At 39.3% G+C, this 14996-nt stretch overlaps 1 protein-coding gene across 1 annotated transcript in view; it reads right to left on the bottom strand.

Moving 5' to 3' along the window:
• Positions 1-14996, bottom strand: part of ADAMTS9 (ADAM metallopeptidase with thrombospondin type 1 motif 9) — a 208757-nt gene that overhangs the window by 164666 nt on the left and 29095 nt on the right. Inside the window, 3 exon segments of the mRNA XM_056804375.1 lie at positions 22-137; positions 241-324; positions 2945-3234. Coding sequence (XP_056660353.1) covers positions 22-137; positions 241-324; positions 2945-3234 — 490 coding nt within the window.

Here is a 14996-nt window from a genome sequence, read left to right on the forward strand (position 1 = left end):
GAAATCAGGACACCCACATACCTTGTGACAAGGACAGCAGTGTCATGCTGAATTCCACCAGGAGAGTTCCTTGAGTGCTGCCATTGACAAAAGTTTTTTAATGTTGTTTGGGCATTAAAAGATATGGCAGGCCCTTCCTGATCACAGAAATACAGGAGAATTCCATGTCAGTTGATTGTAACAATGCTCATTATATCCACACCATTTCGAATACAGATAGGAAAAAAAATACTTGATTACCTGCTCATTATGAATCACGACTAAGTTCACAATAACAATATTAATTAAATTTCCAATACTTGGGTCTTTATAGATAGAGGCTACCTGTAACCAAGATAAATTGTTAAAGTTACTTCGGACCTTTTAGCAACCGATAAATAAATTCATCATTTACCCTCTATGAATCAGGCACTGGGATACAAAGACAAAATCATGCCCTCATCAAATTTCTGTTCTCCTGGACACATGTGAGATAGACACCAATGAGAAGGAGAGTGATGGATGCGAGGGGACATCTAGCACTATTCTTGGGAGAAGAAGCAGGGGTTTTTTTTTCCTTTTTTTTTTAGATTCATCTCATCGTAAAAATAGCTTAGGTCAAAATAAATGCAAAGAACCCAGCAAGTCCAAACCCCAGGGACTGCTACCTAAACATCACATTTCTCCAAGGATCAAAAATTGAATTATTGTTTTAGATTCAGCCATTTTCCCTCATTTAAAAACCTTTCATTTTTGTTATAAACTAGAAAAAAACCTTTCATTTTTGTTATAAACTAGAAAATCATCATGAATATAAACAACTCCAAAGACCAGAAAGGCAAAGAGAGAGGGAGGAAAGAAGGGGGAGAGAAAGAGAGAGAGAGAGAGAGAGAGAGAGAGAGAGAGAGATAGACAGACAGACAGACAGAGAGAGACAGAGAGAGAAAGAGAGACAGAGAGAGAAAGAGAGACAGAGAGAGAGAGAGACAGAGAGAGAGAGGAAGGGAGAGAGAGAGAGAGAGACAGAGAGAGAGACAGAGAGAGACAGAGAGAGAGAGAGAGAGAGACAGAGAGAGAGAGAGAGACAGAGAGACAGAGAGAGAGAGAGAGAGAGAGAGAGAGAGAGACAGAGAGAGAGAGAGAGAGAGAGAGAGAGAGAGAGAGAGAGAGAGAGAGAGAATTATATAACAATCTAACTGCCTACCATGAGGAACCTTATGTCTCAGGATTTCATTCTTTACCTCTTACTTGAGATAAAGTATTTCAAGCATTTTATAAACCTTGAAGTGCTCTATAAATGTTTGCTCTTCTTCTTTTTTAAAACCCTTACTTTCCATCTTAGAATTAATACTGAGTATTAGTTCCAAGGCAGAAGAGAGATAAGGGCTAGGCAATGGGGGTGAAGTGACTTGCCCAGGGTCACACAGCTAGGAAGTATCTGAGGTTCGATTGGAACACAGGACTTTCTGTCTCTATCCATTGAGTCTCCTAGCTGCCCCCATCATCATCATCATCATCATCATCATTATTATCACCACTACCACTAAAGCTATTGCTTCTATTGACTTCTGTACTTATGATCAGTCTCCAATCCTCACTGTCCATCTCAGGAATTCTAGATGTGAACCTGTTATTTGTACAGTGCTCTGTCATAACACCATGTAGCCCCCAAGGAGCAGATTCCACAGGTTGTTTTTCCAGCTTGTGCCACCCTGTAAGAATCAGATTAGGGACAGCTTTCAACTGAAAGAGACACATTGCAAAATGTTTGTTTGGAAGTCAATGGTTTGGAACTTGGAACTCATTTTCCTTTAGTATTCATGTCATAAATGATATTTAGCTTTGAAGACAACTCATAAAATGTCTTATTAATATATAATAGATTAAGGGCAGGAGTGTGACAATTATCCTATAAGAAGGATGCTCTCGTGGGAAACGTCTTGAGAATTTCTATTTGGAATCTCAGAAACACTTTCCGGAACTGGAACAAGGAGATGTAGCCTAGGTGTCAGATACCAGGAATACCTTGTATGACTTGGGCAGGGACTAACAGAGCAGGGGCTAGGGACAGACAGGGCGTCTTCATATAGGAATGAGGGCTACTATGTGGAGAAGACTGAGGTAAGGGACTTAGGTGGTCAGATTCTGGGGTGAGGGCAAGGAAGAGCTTTGGATGGGGCCCTAACGTGGCAGGGAGAATTGATTGAGGAACTCATTGATTGGATTCTACATAAAGAACCAGGGAGGATGGGGGATAAAAGTGAGAAGTGAGAAAAGGAGCTCTCTTTAGCAAAAAGTGGTACTGAAGGAAGAAGAGACCTTAGAAAAACAGGGTGGTATAACAGAAAAAACTACTACATTTAGTCTCAGATGACATGGGTTCAAATCCTGGCTTTGTTATTTATGACATGTCACCTTGGACAAATAATTGATGCCTCTGGGCTCCAGTTTCCCTTATTTGTAAAGTAGAGAGACTACATTATATGGCTTCTATAATCCTTTCAAACTATGGCTAATATCTTTATTATCCTATGATTTGGAGGGATAATGATAGGAAGGTCAGATTTCCCCCTCTCATCTTCTCTTTTCTCCACCCTCCTCAGAATAATCTCAGCATTGCAGGCCACACTTGGCACTGCAGTGAATACAAGGGATCCAACTTATCTCATGGGGAGGAAAGAGAGCTTAGCAGGGAGAAGCGGGGGTGGAGGGAGGGGGTTGGCAGGAGTGAGGGAGAAAAGGAAGGCTGAAAGGAATGAAGCCCAGCAGAAGCAAAGGGGAACCAGATTTGGCTGGCTGCCCTTCATATTTGAGAGTGGATCTCCTGTGACTCTTGCTCAACGAATAGTATCAAGTTTCCTCAAGTCGCTTTCCCAACTTGGTTGAGATACAGACATTCCTGCTGACCACAGCTCCAAGCCTATTCCCCAAAGGTCACCTTTTATGCCTTGTTCCCCATACTTACTATTGACATTAATGTTAAAACATAGTGTTGCAGATTAGCTCCGTGATAGGCAACCATTCTGCTATCTGCAACCACCATGACTTCCACAAACCGAGGATACGACAAAAAACGTTTGGTCCTCCTGTGGCTCTTTCTCCCGTTCATGCTCTCAGTCTTGTTACCATGGGCAGAAAATGGCTTAGCTGCCAAGCTGCTTTTTAATATCTCCACGTCATCCAACAGCATGCCCCTGTCTTGCCATTTTCTTGTGAGAGTTTTCTTCCTATTTTTTCTGCCGCCATGTTTATGTTCTGCAAGAGAAGAGATGCTCTAGATCATATTTCAGTCTAGATCCTTTTCCTATGAAGGACTTCATGGTGTACTTCACCAAAATGCTACAAAATTCATCTCTGTTTCCCCCCTTGCAATAAGTGCAGGGGATTATGGAGGCACAATATTGCATACGATTGGCAGATGAAGTCACCTCAGAGCCAAGGAAGGCTGGACCATAGCGGTTCCACTCCAGGGTGACAAATTTGGAAGGTGCCAAAAGCATTTGCTATCCTTTAGCAGAATGAAAAAGAAAATGCTGAAGTTAGCACCTCATTGGCAAAAACAATAAGTTAAAATAGGAAGGTCTTCACCTATCTCCCACCCTCCCTCTCCATGGTAACCCCTCCTATATCGTGCTGTCTCTGTGTCTTACAAATTATAGGTGCTTCATAAATACTGGTAGGGGAAAGGATGGACATTTATTAAATACTTACAATGTGCCAGAAACACTTTAAAAATATTTCTCATTTGATTTTCTTGAAAACTCAATGAGAGAGACGCTTTTACTATCCCCTTTTTGCAGTAAGGGAAATTGAGGAAGAGAGAAATTAAATGGCTTGTCCAGGGACACGGGGTGATCCTAGTGAGTGTCTAGGGTAAAGAGATTGCCACTAGTCTAAAAGCTTCCCAAACGGAACCCTCCATCATAGCAGTGATTTTTCATGAGGAAAGTCAATCGTAATATTTGTCTAATCAAAAGCTCCAGTATTTCAAAGTGGAATTATGAAGGTATTTTCCCATGGAAGCTTCCTTCTCTCTAGTAGTTAGTTGCTACAATACTACCCTCACTACATTATAAATGAACAAGACTTTTGTGTGCCATCTTTGAACCTCGATCTAACTTCTGACATGACCACTCAAGGAAAATGAGGTTCAAATTCCAAACCGTTGACTTCCAAACAAACATTTTGGAACTTGGAATATTTAATTAACTGGTGACTTTTAATTAGCTGCAGGGTGCAGCTTACATGATTGCTCACTGAAGTTATTAAAGAATCAAGCTTGAGATGGAGGGATAAAGTAGGCACGGATCTTTTCAGCGGGCAGCTTGACTGGGTCCAAGGCTTCCTCCTCTCATTGTTCTCCAGCATAGAAACAGTGAAGGTCAATAACTGGGCCACCAAGGCCTGAAGAATAATGAGCAGAACATTTCAGATGCTTTGCCTTTGATAGCCAATTAGGTACAATGTAAAGAGGCCGAAATCAAATGATTAGAAGGAGGCTAATGAACACTACAAAGGAGCTATAGAAAATGTGAAACAAGATCTACTGCTATCAGAGGACTATGGGGACTTGAGGCCTCAGAATTTATTGAATCAGATGATTATAGGAAGTACTTAAGCAAATGTGATTAAGTTCAAGAATTGGGGACATTGAGAGACAGTACAAAATCAGCTCTATTTATTGGGAACTCTCCCAGGTAGCAGGCTACCTAGTTACTAGTGCCTTCTCCTTTCAGATGACCTGCCATCTACTTTGTACATAACTTGTATGTGCCTAAAGATTTACAGATTGTCTCTCCCACTTGAATGTAAGCTCCTTGAGGGCAGGAACTGAGTTTTCTTTGTATTCCCTGGCACATAGTAAGCACTTAAATACCTGCTCCTTTACCAACATGCCTTTAAATACAGTGTTCAGGATCATGGGGTGCTGGAAGAGATGACCCTAGAATTTCATTTGGAAGGAAATCTACCCAGCCCAGAGATTCTTAGCGTGTCTTATGTAATGGATCTCTTTGGAAGTCTGGTGAAGCCTGGAGATATCTTTTTGGAATCATGTATAAAATAATATCACACAGGATTACAAAGGAAACCCATTGTATTGAAATAGAGGTAACCCAACGTTAAAAAGGAAGTTCGTGGATCCCAGGTTATGGGATTCTAAAGTGCTCAGGACACGGTACATCTGTTAAGCCTTTTGAAACACTAAGAACAAATGTAGTCATGTACCTATGAAAGAGAGGGGTCATTGGCTCTAGGAAAACTCGAGATTATTACACATGCTTATATAAAATGAAGCCCATGTATCTGAGCAATAAAATTGAAGAAATGAAGGAAAGAATCATAAAAAGATACTCCAGTCATCAGCATGCAGTAAAGCATATCAGCACACATTACCAAGCAGCCATTTCATTCACAAGTAATCTGTGTCACAAAGACATTTTCTCTTGTGTCTTATGAAGTATGGAAGGGCCCAAATCATGCTATTTCTCTAATAAAAGCTGACGCAATGTTTTCTTATATAGCAGATTTCAGCAGTTCTTGGTTTACTTTTTTTAGGATGAATCAGAATCATATTCATCTACTCTATGGCCCGGCTAATTATTAGCAAATTGAAAACATTTTCATTCAATTCAACAAACATTTCTTTATGAACCATTGACTATGTTTATGTGGCATTATAGAATTTTCTAGGAATTATAAGATAAAAACAAAAACTAGACCCTGGCTTCAAGGGGGCTAAAAGAATGTGAGCTTGGATGATATGTGTGTATGGGCACATGTAAACACACAAATAAAGATAATCACTGAAGAAGTGAAAACTTGCCATCATTCATTTCGAATGTCTACAAATTCCAATGAACAATAAAATGACAAGGATACATAGTGAGAATGCTTTTAGTTAAAGGGGTCATATTCTATTACAATAAAGAAGTACATCCTTGTAATCATTCTGTAATGATGGTCTTGTAGGGGACAGCATAAGGGCATCTATGATAGAATCTGGGCATATGTCACTTTCACAAGAAAACCTCATTCTCACGTGAAGGTGAGATGAAACTCTAAATAATACTTTGTTGTGTTGGGGGTGGGGAGGGATATTGGAAAGATTGACCTTACTGGCAATGTCCTAGCTTGGGGCAGAGAGACTAGGATTTGTTCCAGGAAAAAAGGGTAGTGTCCTTCCAAGGGAGCTACTTACTGCAACATGACTCCACTCCAAAATATTTATGAATCATCTACTATATTCTAGGCACAGTGCTAGCCACTAAGGTTACAAGAACAAAGAATGAAATAATCCTTACCCTCAAGGAGCTTACATTCTAGTCCTGGGCTACCACTCTCATGGTCCCATCAGCCACAGGGCCTCTTTCCTAGAAGTCACCTTCCCAATAATTTACAGGTCAAACTCTCTGGAGAATATCCCTCTTTCCTCAAGTTGCATTGCCTCCTCCATATCCCGTATGAAAAGATTCCTAGGGCTCTCCTTACTGGTAGATGCTATCAAATTCACAAACATAAAAGAAATTTTCCCTTTATGTTTGGACTCATGCTTAATCCTATAAGGCCTGATTTTTCTTACTAACTGACTAGAACTGGCCTTCTAAACCAGCATTCTGATCTCTATCACAATTCAAATGTGTGATTCCTTTCATAGAGAATGTTTTTAAAGTGCCTTGTAATCCTCAAAGCTCTGTTTGGATGTCAATGATTCTTAATAGAATTAAAGGTATTGTGATCTAATAACTAGTTTGGAGTCAGGAAGACCTGAATTCAAATCCAGATTTGGATCAGCTTTGATAGGGAAAAAAAAAAACATCATAGGTCTGTGATTTGTGATGTCAGGGGTCAAATTCAAGGTAGTTAGGAAGCAAAATAAGGCCCTACATTAAATACTAAGGATAAATTGATGAATTTATTTATTGGTTGCTAGGTGGCAACCAGAGTTAGAGCTCTGGGACTAAAGTCAGAAAGATAGCCTCGGATATTCACTAGCTGTGTAACCTTGGACAAAGCTTAACCTCTGCCTGCCTCAGTTTCCTCAACTATAAAATAGAGATAATAAGAGCACATACCTCTCAGGGCTGTTTTGAGGATTAAATAAGTTAATATTTATAAAACGCTAAACAGTGTCTGTCAAAAGTAGGCTAGTTATGATTATTATTATTATCGGTGGTGGTGGTGGTAGTCGAATCATTCTAGTTTAAATTTTTGTATCAGTGTGTAAACAAGTTCGAGAATGTCCTAATTGTTTCAGATGCTTCAAGTCATTGCTTCTTTTTACAGTCTTGTCTGTATAAGAAAGCTTCTAATTATCACTGGGAAGATGGAGGTAGAATGGCTGCCTAAGAGGTTATTTAGAATCACCGAATGTCAATGCTAGGACAAAAGTTGTCCTGAGTTTTTGCCTTACCACTGGACTTGGATGACTGGAAGAGAGAGTGAGGCTAGGAACTGGGCAATTCTGCCTCACTGAAATCCAGTTTACATACAATTTATCACCTCTTGAAATCGATCAGAAGGATGAATACATGAACAACAGGCACATTAAATGATAAGGACATATATTTGATAATACATATTTTCCTATTTATGTAGATGTAATTTATGTGCCTTAAGAACAAGTAATTTATGTACTTTATTATATAGTTATTTAAGTACAGATACTTTTAGGTTGTTGTTTTTTTCAAACCCTTACCTTCTATCTTTGATTCTAAGACAGAAGTATGGTAAGGGCTAGGCAATGAAGGTTAAGTGACTTGCCCAGGGTCACACAGCTAGGAACTGTCAAAGACCACATTTGAACCCAGGACCTCTTGTCTCTGGGGTCTGACTCTCAATCCACTGAGCCACCCAGCTGCCCCCTACTTTTAGGTATTTCAAGAACAAGCAATTATAAGATGATATTATAATTTTACATTGTAATAACCATTTGCATCCTCCTATCCCATTTTCTTTGCCTGAAAGACATATCAATGGATACATCTCGGTCTTCAAGATGTTCTTTTTGTTCCCTCTAAAGCCCTTCCATTCTGTCTAAGTATCAATTCAAAGACAAAAGAGTGGCAAGGGTTAGGCAATCAGGGTTAAGTGACTTGCTGGAGGTTATATGGCTAGGAACTTCTAGATATTTTTAAATGCAGGTGTTTTTGTTTTGTTTTTTGTTTTTTGTTTTTTTTTGGTAGGAGAAAGTATTCTCCAAAGCCCTCATTTAACAGATTAGGAAACTAAGGAAAAAGGAGGGAAAGTAACTTGTGCATCACTGAGTAGCTAGTAGAGCAGAGATTAAAATTCAGGGCTCCTGATTCTTGTCCAATATATAATCTGGTAAACCATTCATATATTTCAATTTCTGTGACTGTCCTTTCATTAATTTTTCCCTTTGAATACATTATCTGCACAACTTAGTAAGGCAAATGACACTTAAAAAGTTATTTACTCCCATATTTTTTCACTGGCTGTCCCCAAGCCTGTAATGCCCTTCGTTTCCCCCCTCTGCCTCTGGGAACCTCTTAGTCTTGTTTCAAGACTCAGCTAAGTTGTAACCTCATGAACCATGACTTTCTTGACCAGCTCTCCATGTCACCAGAGCTCCTCAACCTCCATCTCAATCCTTAAGTTAATTTGTATCTACCTATCTGTGGGAGTATTTTTCCCCCAACAGAACATAAGCCCTCTGAGGGCAGAGATTGTTCTCATTTATGTGCTGATGTTGCTAGTGCCTTTCACATAAAAGATGATGAATGAACTCTTGTTAAATTGAATTGAATTTCTAACCAAAACAAGAATGGTACAGAGTGAGCACGCGCACATGCACACACATGCACACACACACACACACACACACACACACACACACACACAGAATTGCTTCCCAACCAAGATTTCTAAGCAATCTTTGCTAATTTGTTGGTGAATGTTTTAAATTAACTCAATTTTGGAGTGCAATCCCTCTGCACAACTAGACTGACACATTCTCTATTTCCTTGAACACATAGCCTTCTTCTTCTTGCTCTAATTGTTTGAAAACAACAATCATTGCGGCTAAGGAGATGCGAATACTCCCATTAACAGTTAAAAAGTTAATTATTGTATGCCTTCCTAAGAGGGATCAAAATTTAACCGAGTTTCCTTAAGGCAGGGCAGTAAAATGCCTTGTGACCCAAGAGCCAGGAATCCTTAGTTACTGTAAATTACAGGTTCTCTACCAGTCAGTGATAAATAGTATGTCGGGAAAACACATCGGCTTTAGATGAATTTGTTTCCAAATGAAAGTCAAGAGTTGGAAGGAGCCTCTGAGAATGTCTAGATCAACTTGTACAGAAGAAGCATGCAACAAATAGGTTTGGATATGTTTGAGGATGCAGCATTGCCCCTTCCACCCCCCAACATCTCCGACAAGTCGTCAAATATCCTTTTCTTCAAGATCCCCAGGAAAGGGGCATCTTGGGAAGCCCATTCCACTTCAGGGAGCTTTAATTGTTAAGACTTTCCTGACTTCAAGTCTGTATTTGCCTTTGTGGCAGCTCTTCCTGGCTCTAGCCACATCCTACCCCCCAGGACCAAGCAGGACAAGTTTAATCCCTCTTTCAGGTGATGGCCCTTCAGACACTTGAAGACAACAATTGTGCTCTCCCTCCTTCCAGGCTAAATATACCTAGTGTCTTCAACTGGTCCTTATATGGTAGGGACTTGAGGTTGGGCATTTCAGCTTATCAAAGTTGTTCCTAAAATGTGGTGCCCTAAAAGAGAGTAAAAGACTATGAATGGGATGCTGACCAAAGCTGAGGATGCTAAACCTTTCCTGAAGCACTCCACTAAAACCCTTAGATTTTTTTCAAATTGCTCTCTAGAAAAGCCTCCATCTATCTGGTATTTGAAGCATGTAGGTGGAACAGTAAATAGAGCCTAGGACTTGGAGTCAGGAAGACCTCAGTACAATTCTGGCCTCTGAAAATTACTAGCTGTGTGACCCTGGGCAAGTCACTTAACCTTTGTCTTCCTCAGTTTCTGCATCTATAAATGGAGATACTAATACTACTAATAATAATAATAATACTTACCTCCCAGAGTTGTGTGGATAAATTAAGAAATCTGTAAAATACTTAGCATGCTGCCTGGCACATAGTAGGGGCTTAATCAATGCTTATTTTCTTTCTTCCTTTTTCTTGACTTTTTTTAACCCAAGAATAAGACTTTTTACATTTACCACTGTTAAATTTCAATGGATTTGAATGAATATTCCAGACTGCCAAAGTGGTTCTAAATCTTTATCCTCTTCATGTTAGCTATTCCTCCCAGTTTGGCGACATGGGCAAATTGTATAAGCATAACATTTATACAAATGAGATCTTTCTCTTTTGTGCAATAAGATGAAGAGAGTAGTCATGTCTCCTATTACACCCCAAAATAGAAAGAAATAAAAGTTTTCCCACAAAGCTAATTCCTCCACCCAACAAATACCTTAATAGCCATCTTATCTTATGGAAGAAGAGCTCAGTATCAAGTACCTTCAAGTTTAGCTCTTTCAATATACATTAAAAAAAAAAACAACAAAACCCTTACCTTATGTCTTGGAGTCAATACTGTGTATTGGCTCCAAGGCAGAAGAGTGGTAAGGGCTAGGCAATGGGGGTCAAGTGACTTGCCCAGGGTCACACAGTTGGGAAGTGTCTGAGGCCAGATTTGAACCTAGGACCTCCCGTCTCTAGGCCTGGTTCTCAATCCACTGAACTACCCAGCTGCCCCCTCAATATACATTTTAAGGCATCAATTAGAGATGAGACACTATTTTCTTGAGAGATTTGTCAATATATTAAAGGCCAAAGATTGCCCACATGGGAACTCCCTCCATGGAGGTATATTGAGAACTGTCTGCAATTTAAGAATAGGAAGCTGCTTGGGTCTCAGGGAGGCTGAGTGATTTATCTGCCCAGGGTCACACAGCAAGTTAGGAAAGAGTAGAGGTGGGACTTGAACTCACATATTCCTAACTACAAATCTCAGCAACTTCTTTATTATATCTAGTGCTGGGGATAGGAAGACAAAATGAAGAAGTCCCAGCCTCCAAGGTATTTTTATTCTATGGGTTAAGACTGCTCCCTTTGAACTCTGGCACCTTCCTTAAATAACAAAGATTGGTCACCAGCAGATGCTTCACAAAGTACCAGACCCATCTTGGAAGTCATTTAAACTATTAAAAGGATTAATTACATGGGCGGGTAAAATCTGGCATGGTAAGGAGAAGATAGCCTTGGAGACAAGAAACTCTGGTTCAAATCCTGCCCTTAAATTCATGCTGCTTTACTGATGACTGGAATGTCACTCAACCCTTCAGCACATCAGACAACACTCCAATTTTTATCATAGCTATATAAATTGCCAATAAGTAGATGCAATTTCTATCTGGGGAGTTCCTCATATTGATTAAGTCACAGGTCCTAGCAAAAACTACACACAAAATTTGCATGAGCACAGTTCATGAACCTGAAAATGCCTAAAATTTTTTTCAAGATTTAAAAAAAATCACAGGGCTAACTGAAGAAATCAAAGTCATATAGAGGCACATAAAAAAATGCTCTAAATTGTTACTGATTAAAGAAATTCAAATTAAACTAATTCAAATCTATCAGATCAGCTAAAATGATAAAAGGGCAAAATGACAAATGTTGGAGGGAATGTGGAAAAATGTGTGCACTAATACATTGTTGGTGGAACTGTGAACTAATCCAATCATTTTGGAAAGTGATTTGGAGTTATGTCAAGAGTTATAAAACTGTGTGTGCCCTTAGACCTAGTAATGCCATTGTTGGGTCTGTTTCCCAATGAGATTAGGGGAAATCAAAAAGAGCCTTTATGTTTAAAAGCTCTCTTTGTGGTGACAAAGAACTGAAAACTGAGGGAATGTCAATTGATTGAGGAATGGCTAAATAGTTGTGGTATATGTGTGATAGAATATTGCAATCTGTCATAAGAAATGATGAACAAGTCAGTTTTAGAAAAACTTGGAAAGATTTCCATGAAATAATGAAGAGTGAAATGAGTAAAAGCAAAAGAACATTATATACACAGCTACAGAATTAATATTAGAGGAATAACTTGTGAATGTGTACCTCCTAAGATAAATAGAAACATAAGTCATAATTTATATATGTATTTTTTGTTGGTTGATGTTTTCTATGGTGTGTAGATGGGAAGGAAGTGGTGAGATGATTGGTAATTTTTTCAGCATGAAGAAATTCAAAGAAAAATTGTCATCTATATGTAATCTGAAATATATGTGTGTGTGTGTGTGTGTGTGTTTTTAAAATCACAACATAAGAACTCAATTGTACACAAATCTATCCCCACCTCCTATCCACCCAGTGGGTCTGATGGGTAGATGTCAATATCCAATGAATGAAAAGATGGAGGTTTAAGATGTTACTATAGAAAAAGCTTGGAGGCTACAAAATTACTCGTTTAGAGATTAGATGGAGTCAACCAAGTGAAATGATAACTTCTTACTATGTCCAACCAATCTTGAGAAATGTGCTAATCACAGTTAGTTCAGATGGCTACTTAATAAAGCACTGGGGGAGGGATTCATCAGGGAAACAACAAACAGAAAGCCTACAGGGAACGTGGGAGGAAGACAAGGATTAAGCAAACAAGAGTGAAGGGGGAAAACCCTGAAAGCCAACAATGTGTGCTATAGGCAAGTCTGCCAAAGAATGGAAGCAAAGACAGCTGAAACTGAGACCATTCTCAATTAATCAGCTATAATGACCAAATCTCACAATTGCACTTGTAGGTGAAATCATTATATTTAGTATCTAATATATGACCAAATGGAAATAAAACTGGAGTTTTAACCCTTTCTAGACTTGGCTGAGAGCATAAAATTAATCTCATTATTCTCCAACAAAAATATAAATGAGGATAACAAATGAGGTACAGGGTAACAAGAACACGGGGCAAGTCATCTTCTCATCCATGGGAACCTGAGCAATCCATTCATCTAAGTAGAGCAATAGTTTGTCTGGACTTGGAATCAGAGAGCTCAGAGTTTGAGTCCTGCTTGTGACACTTACTAGCTGTGTTATCCTAAGCAAGTCATTCACCACCATCTATCTGCCTCAGCATCCTCATCTATAAAATGGAGACAGTGTGACCCTGATTAAGTCATTCAACCCTATTTGTCTTTGTTTCTTTATCATCAGTGGGAGAAGGAAATGGCAAACCACTTCAGTTTCTTTGCCAAGAAAATCCCAAATGGGGTCCCAAAGAATCAGACACAACTGAAAAATGACTCAACAATAAGAACAAAATGGAGATAATAATAATAATACCCCTACATCCCCAAGTTGCTCTGAGGATAAATGAGGTACTTCAAGTGCCATATTTTGCTAACCATGGCTGTTATAATGAAAACTACCATTATTATTCAGGTTCTTTGTGTTCTATCTAGAAAATGGGAACAATCCTATTTGTATTACCCACCTAAAAGGGTTAATGTAAGAATCAAGTGAGATAAGGCATTTTGAAAGCACTTTATAATCAATAGTGAGGTATTGCTATCAGCACCTATTTGAGTAAAGATGTATATTTGGTACATTGGAAAAAGCACTAGATGAGAGCATCAGAAGTTCAAATCCTGCCTCACTCACTACTTGAATGACTTTGGGCAAATCATTTACCTCTCAGTTAAGGGACTCAGTTAATTCTGTTAAATGTAGACGATGGAATGGTTGGCCCTTGAGGTCCCTTCCAGATTTATTTATAAAAGAACCATGGCAACAGAGATAAAGTTGTAGTCGCTTAACTTGGGGACCACCATGTATGTAGTGAGCCAGAACTGTGGTTTCAAGGTCAGGAATATTTCCTTGTAAACTTAGTCTTAGAGATACTTGTCAAGGCCACCGATAGGTTCTCTGATTTGCGCTGTTTCACACAGATGAGTAACTGTCTGTCTCTCTCCACTCCAAGACATTTTCCACCCAGGTGTCTAAGTGACTGCTCTAAACCCAACCACATCACTCCTCTTCAACAGACTCCAGCTGTTCCTATTACTTCTAGGAACAAATATAAAACACCTCTGTTTACCAATTACAGTGCTTCCTAACTTGGCCTCAGTCTACTTTCCTAATCTCAGGACACAGTTCTCCCCTCCAGCAGTGGATATAGCCTTGAGTGTGGAGACAGGAAAATGAGTTCAAATCCTGCCTCAGACACTTACTAGCTATATAGCCCTGAATGAGTCACTTCATCTTTGTGGGTCTTAATTTCCCCAAGTATAAAGTTAAAATAATGACAGCACTTGCTTTGCAGCCTTGTAATGAGTTTCAAATGAGATATTTGTAAAGCACAATGCCTGGCCCACAGGAGGTGCCTAATAAATCCTTCCTTCCTTCCTTCTTTATTTCCTCTCACTCTTCCTTTTTTCCTTCCCTCCTTCCTTCCTTCCTTCCTTCCTTCCTTCCTTCCTTCCTTCCTTCCTTCCTTCCTTCCTTCCTTCCTTCCTTCCTTCCTTTCTTTCTTTCTTTCTTTCTTTCTTTCTTTCTTTCTTTCTTTCTTTCTTTCTTTCTTTCTTTCTTTCTTTCTTTCTTTCTTTCTTTCTTCCTTCCTTCCTTCCTTCCTTCCTTCCTTCCTTCCTTCCTTCCTTCCCTCCCTCCCTCCCCCAGGTTATAGTCCAACTAAACTTACCTGCTTGCAGTTCCCCATACACAATGTTCCAACTTCTGCCTCTATTTTTCTCATGTCCAGAACATAGTCTCTTCTCATCTCTGTGTCTTAGGAGCCCTGGTTTCTTTCAAGACTTCACAAAGTCATTCCTGAACCCTTCTTCTCTGCCCCCAACCTTGTTGGTGCTTTTACCTTCTATCTATTTTGTTTCTCTATAGGCACTCTTGTTTCTTTTTCTCATAGAAGGTAAGCTCCTTGAGGGCAGGGACTGTTTTCACTTTTGCCTTTGTACTTACAGTGCATAATATAGTGACTGACACATAGTAGGCACTTTAAAAAATGTATTATTATTTGTT

Source organism: Monodelphis domestica, chromosome 7, assembly GCF_027887165.1.
Source record: "Monodelphis domestica isolate mMonDom1 chromosome 7, mMonDom1.pri, whole genome shotgun sequence".
Taxonomy (NCBI): Eukaryota; Metazoa; Chordata; class Mammalia; order Didelphimorphia; family Didelphidae; genus Monodelphis; species Monodelphis domestica.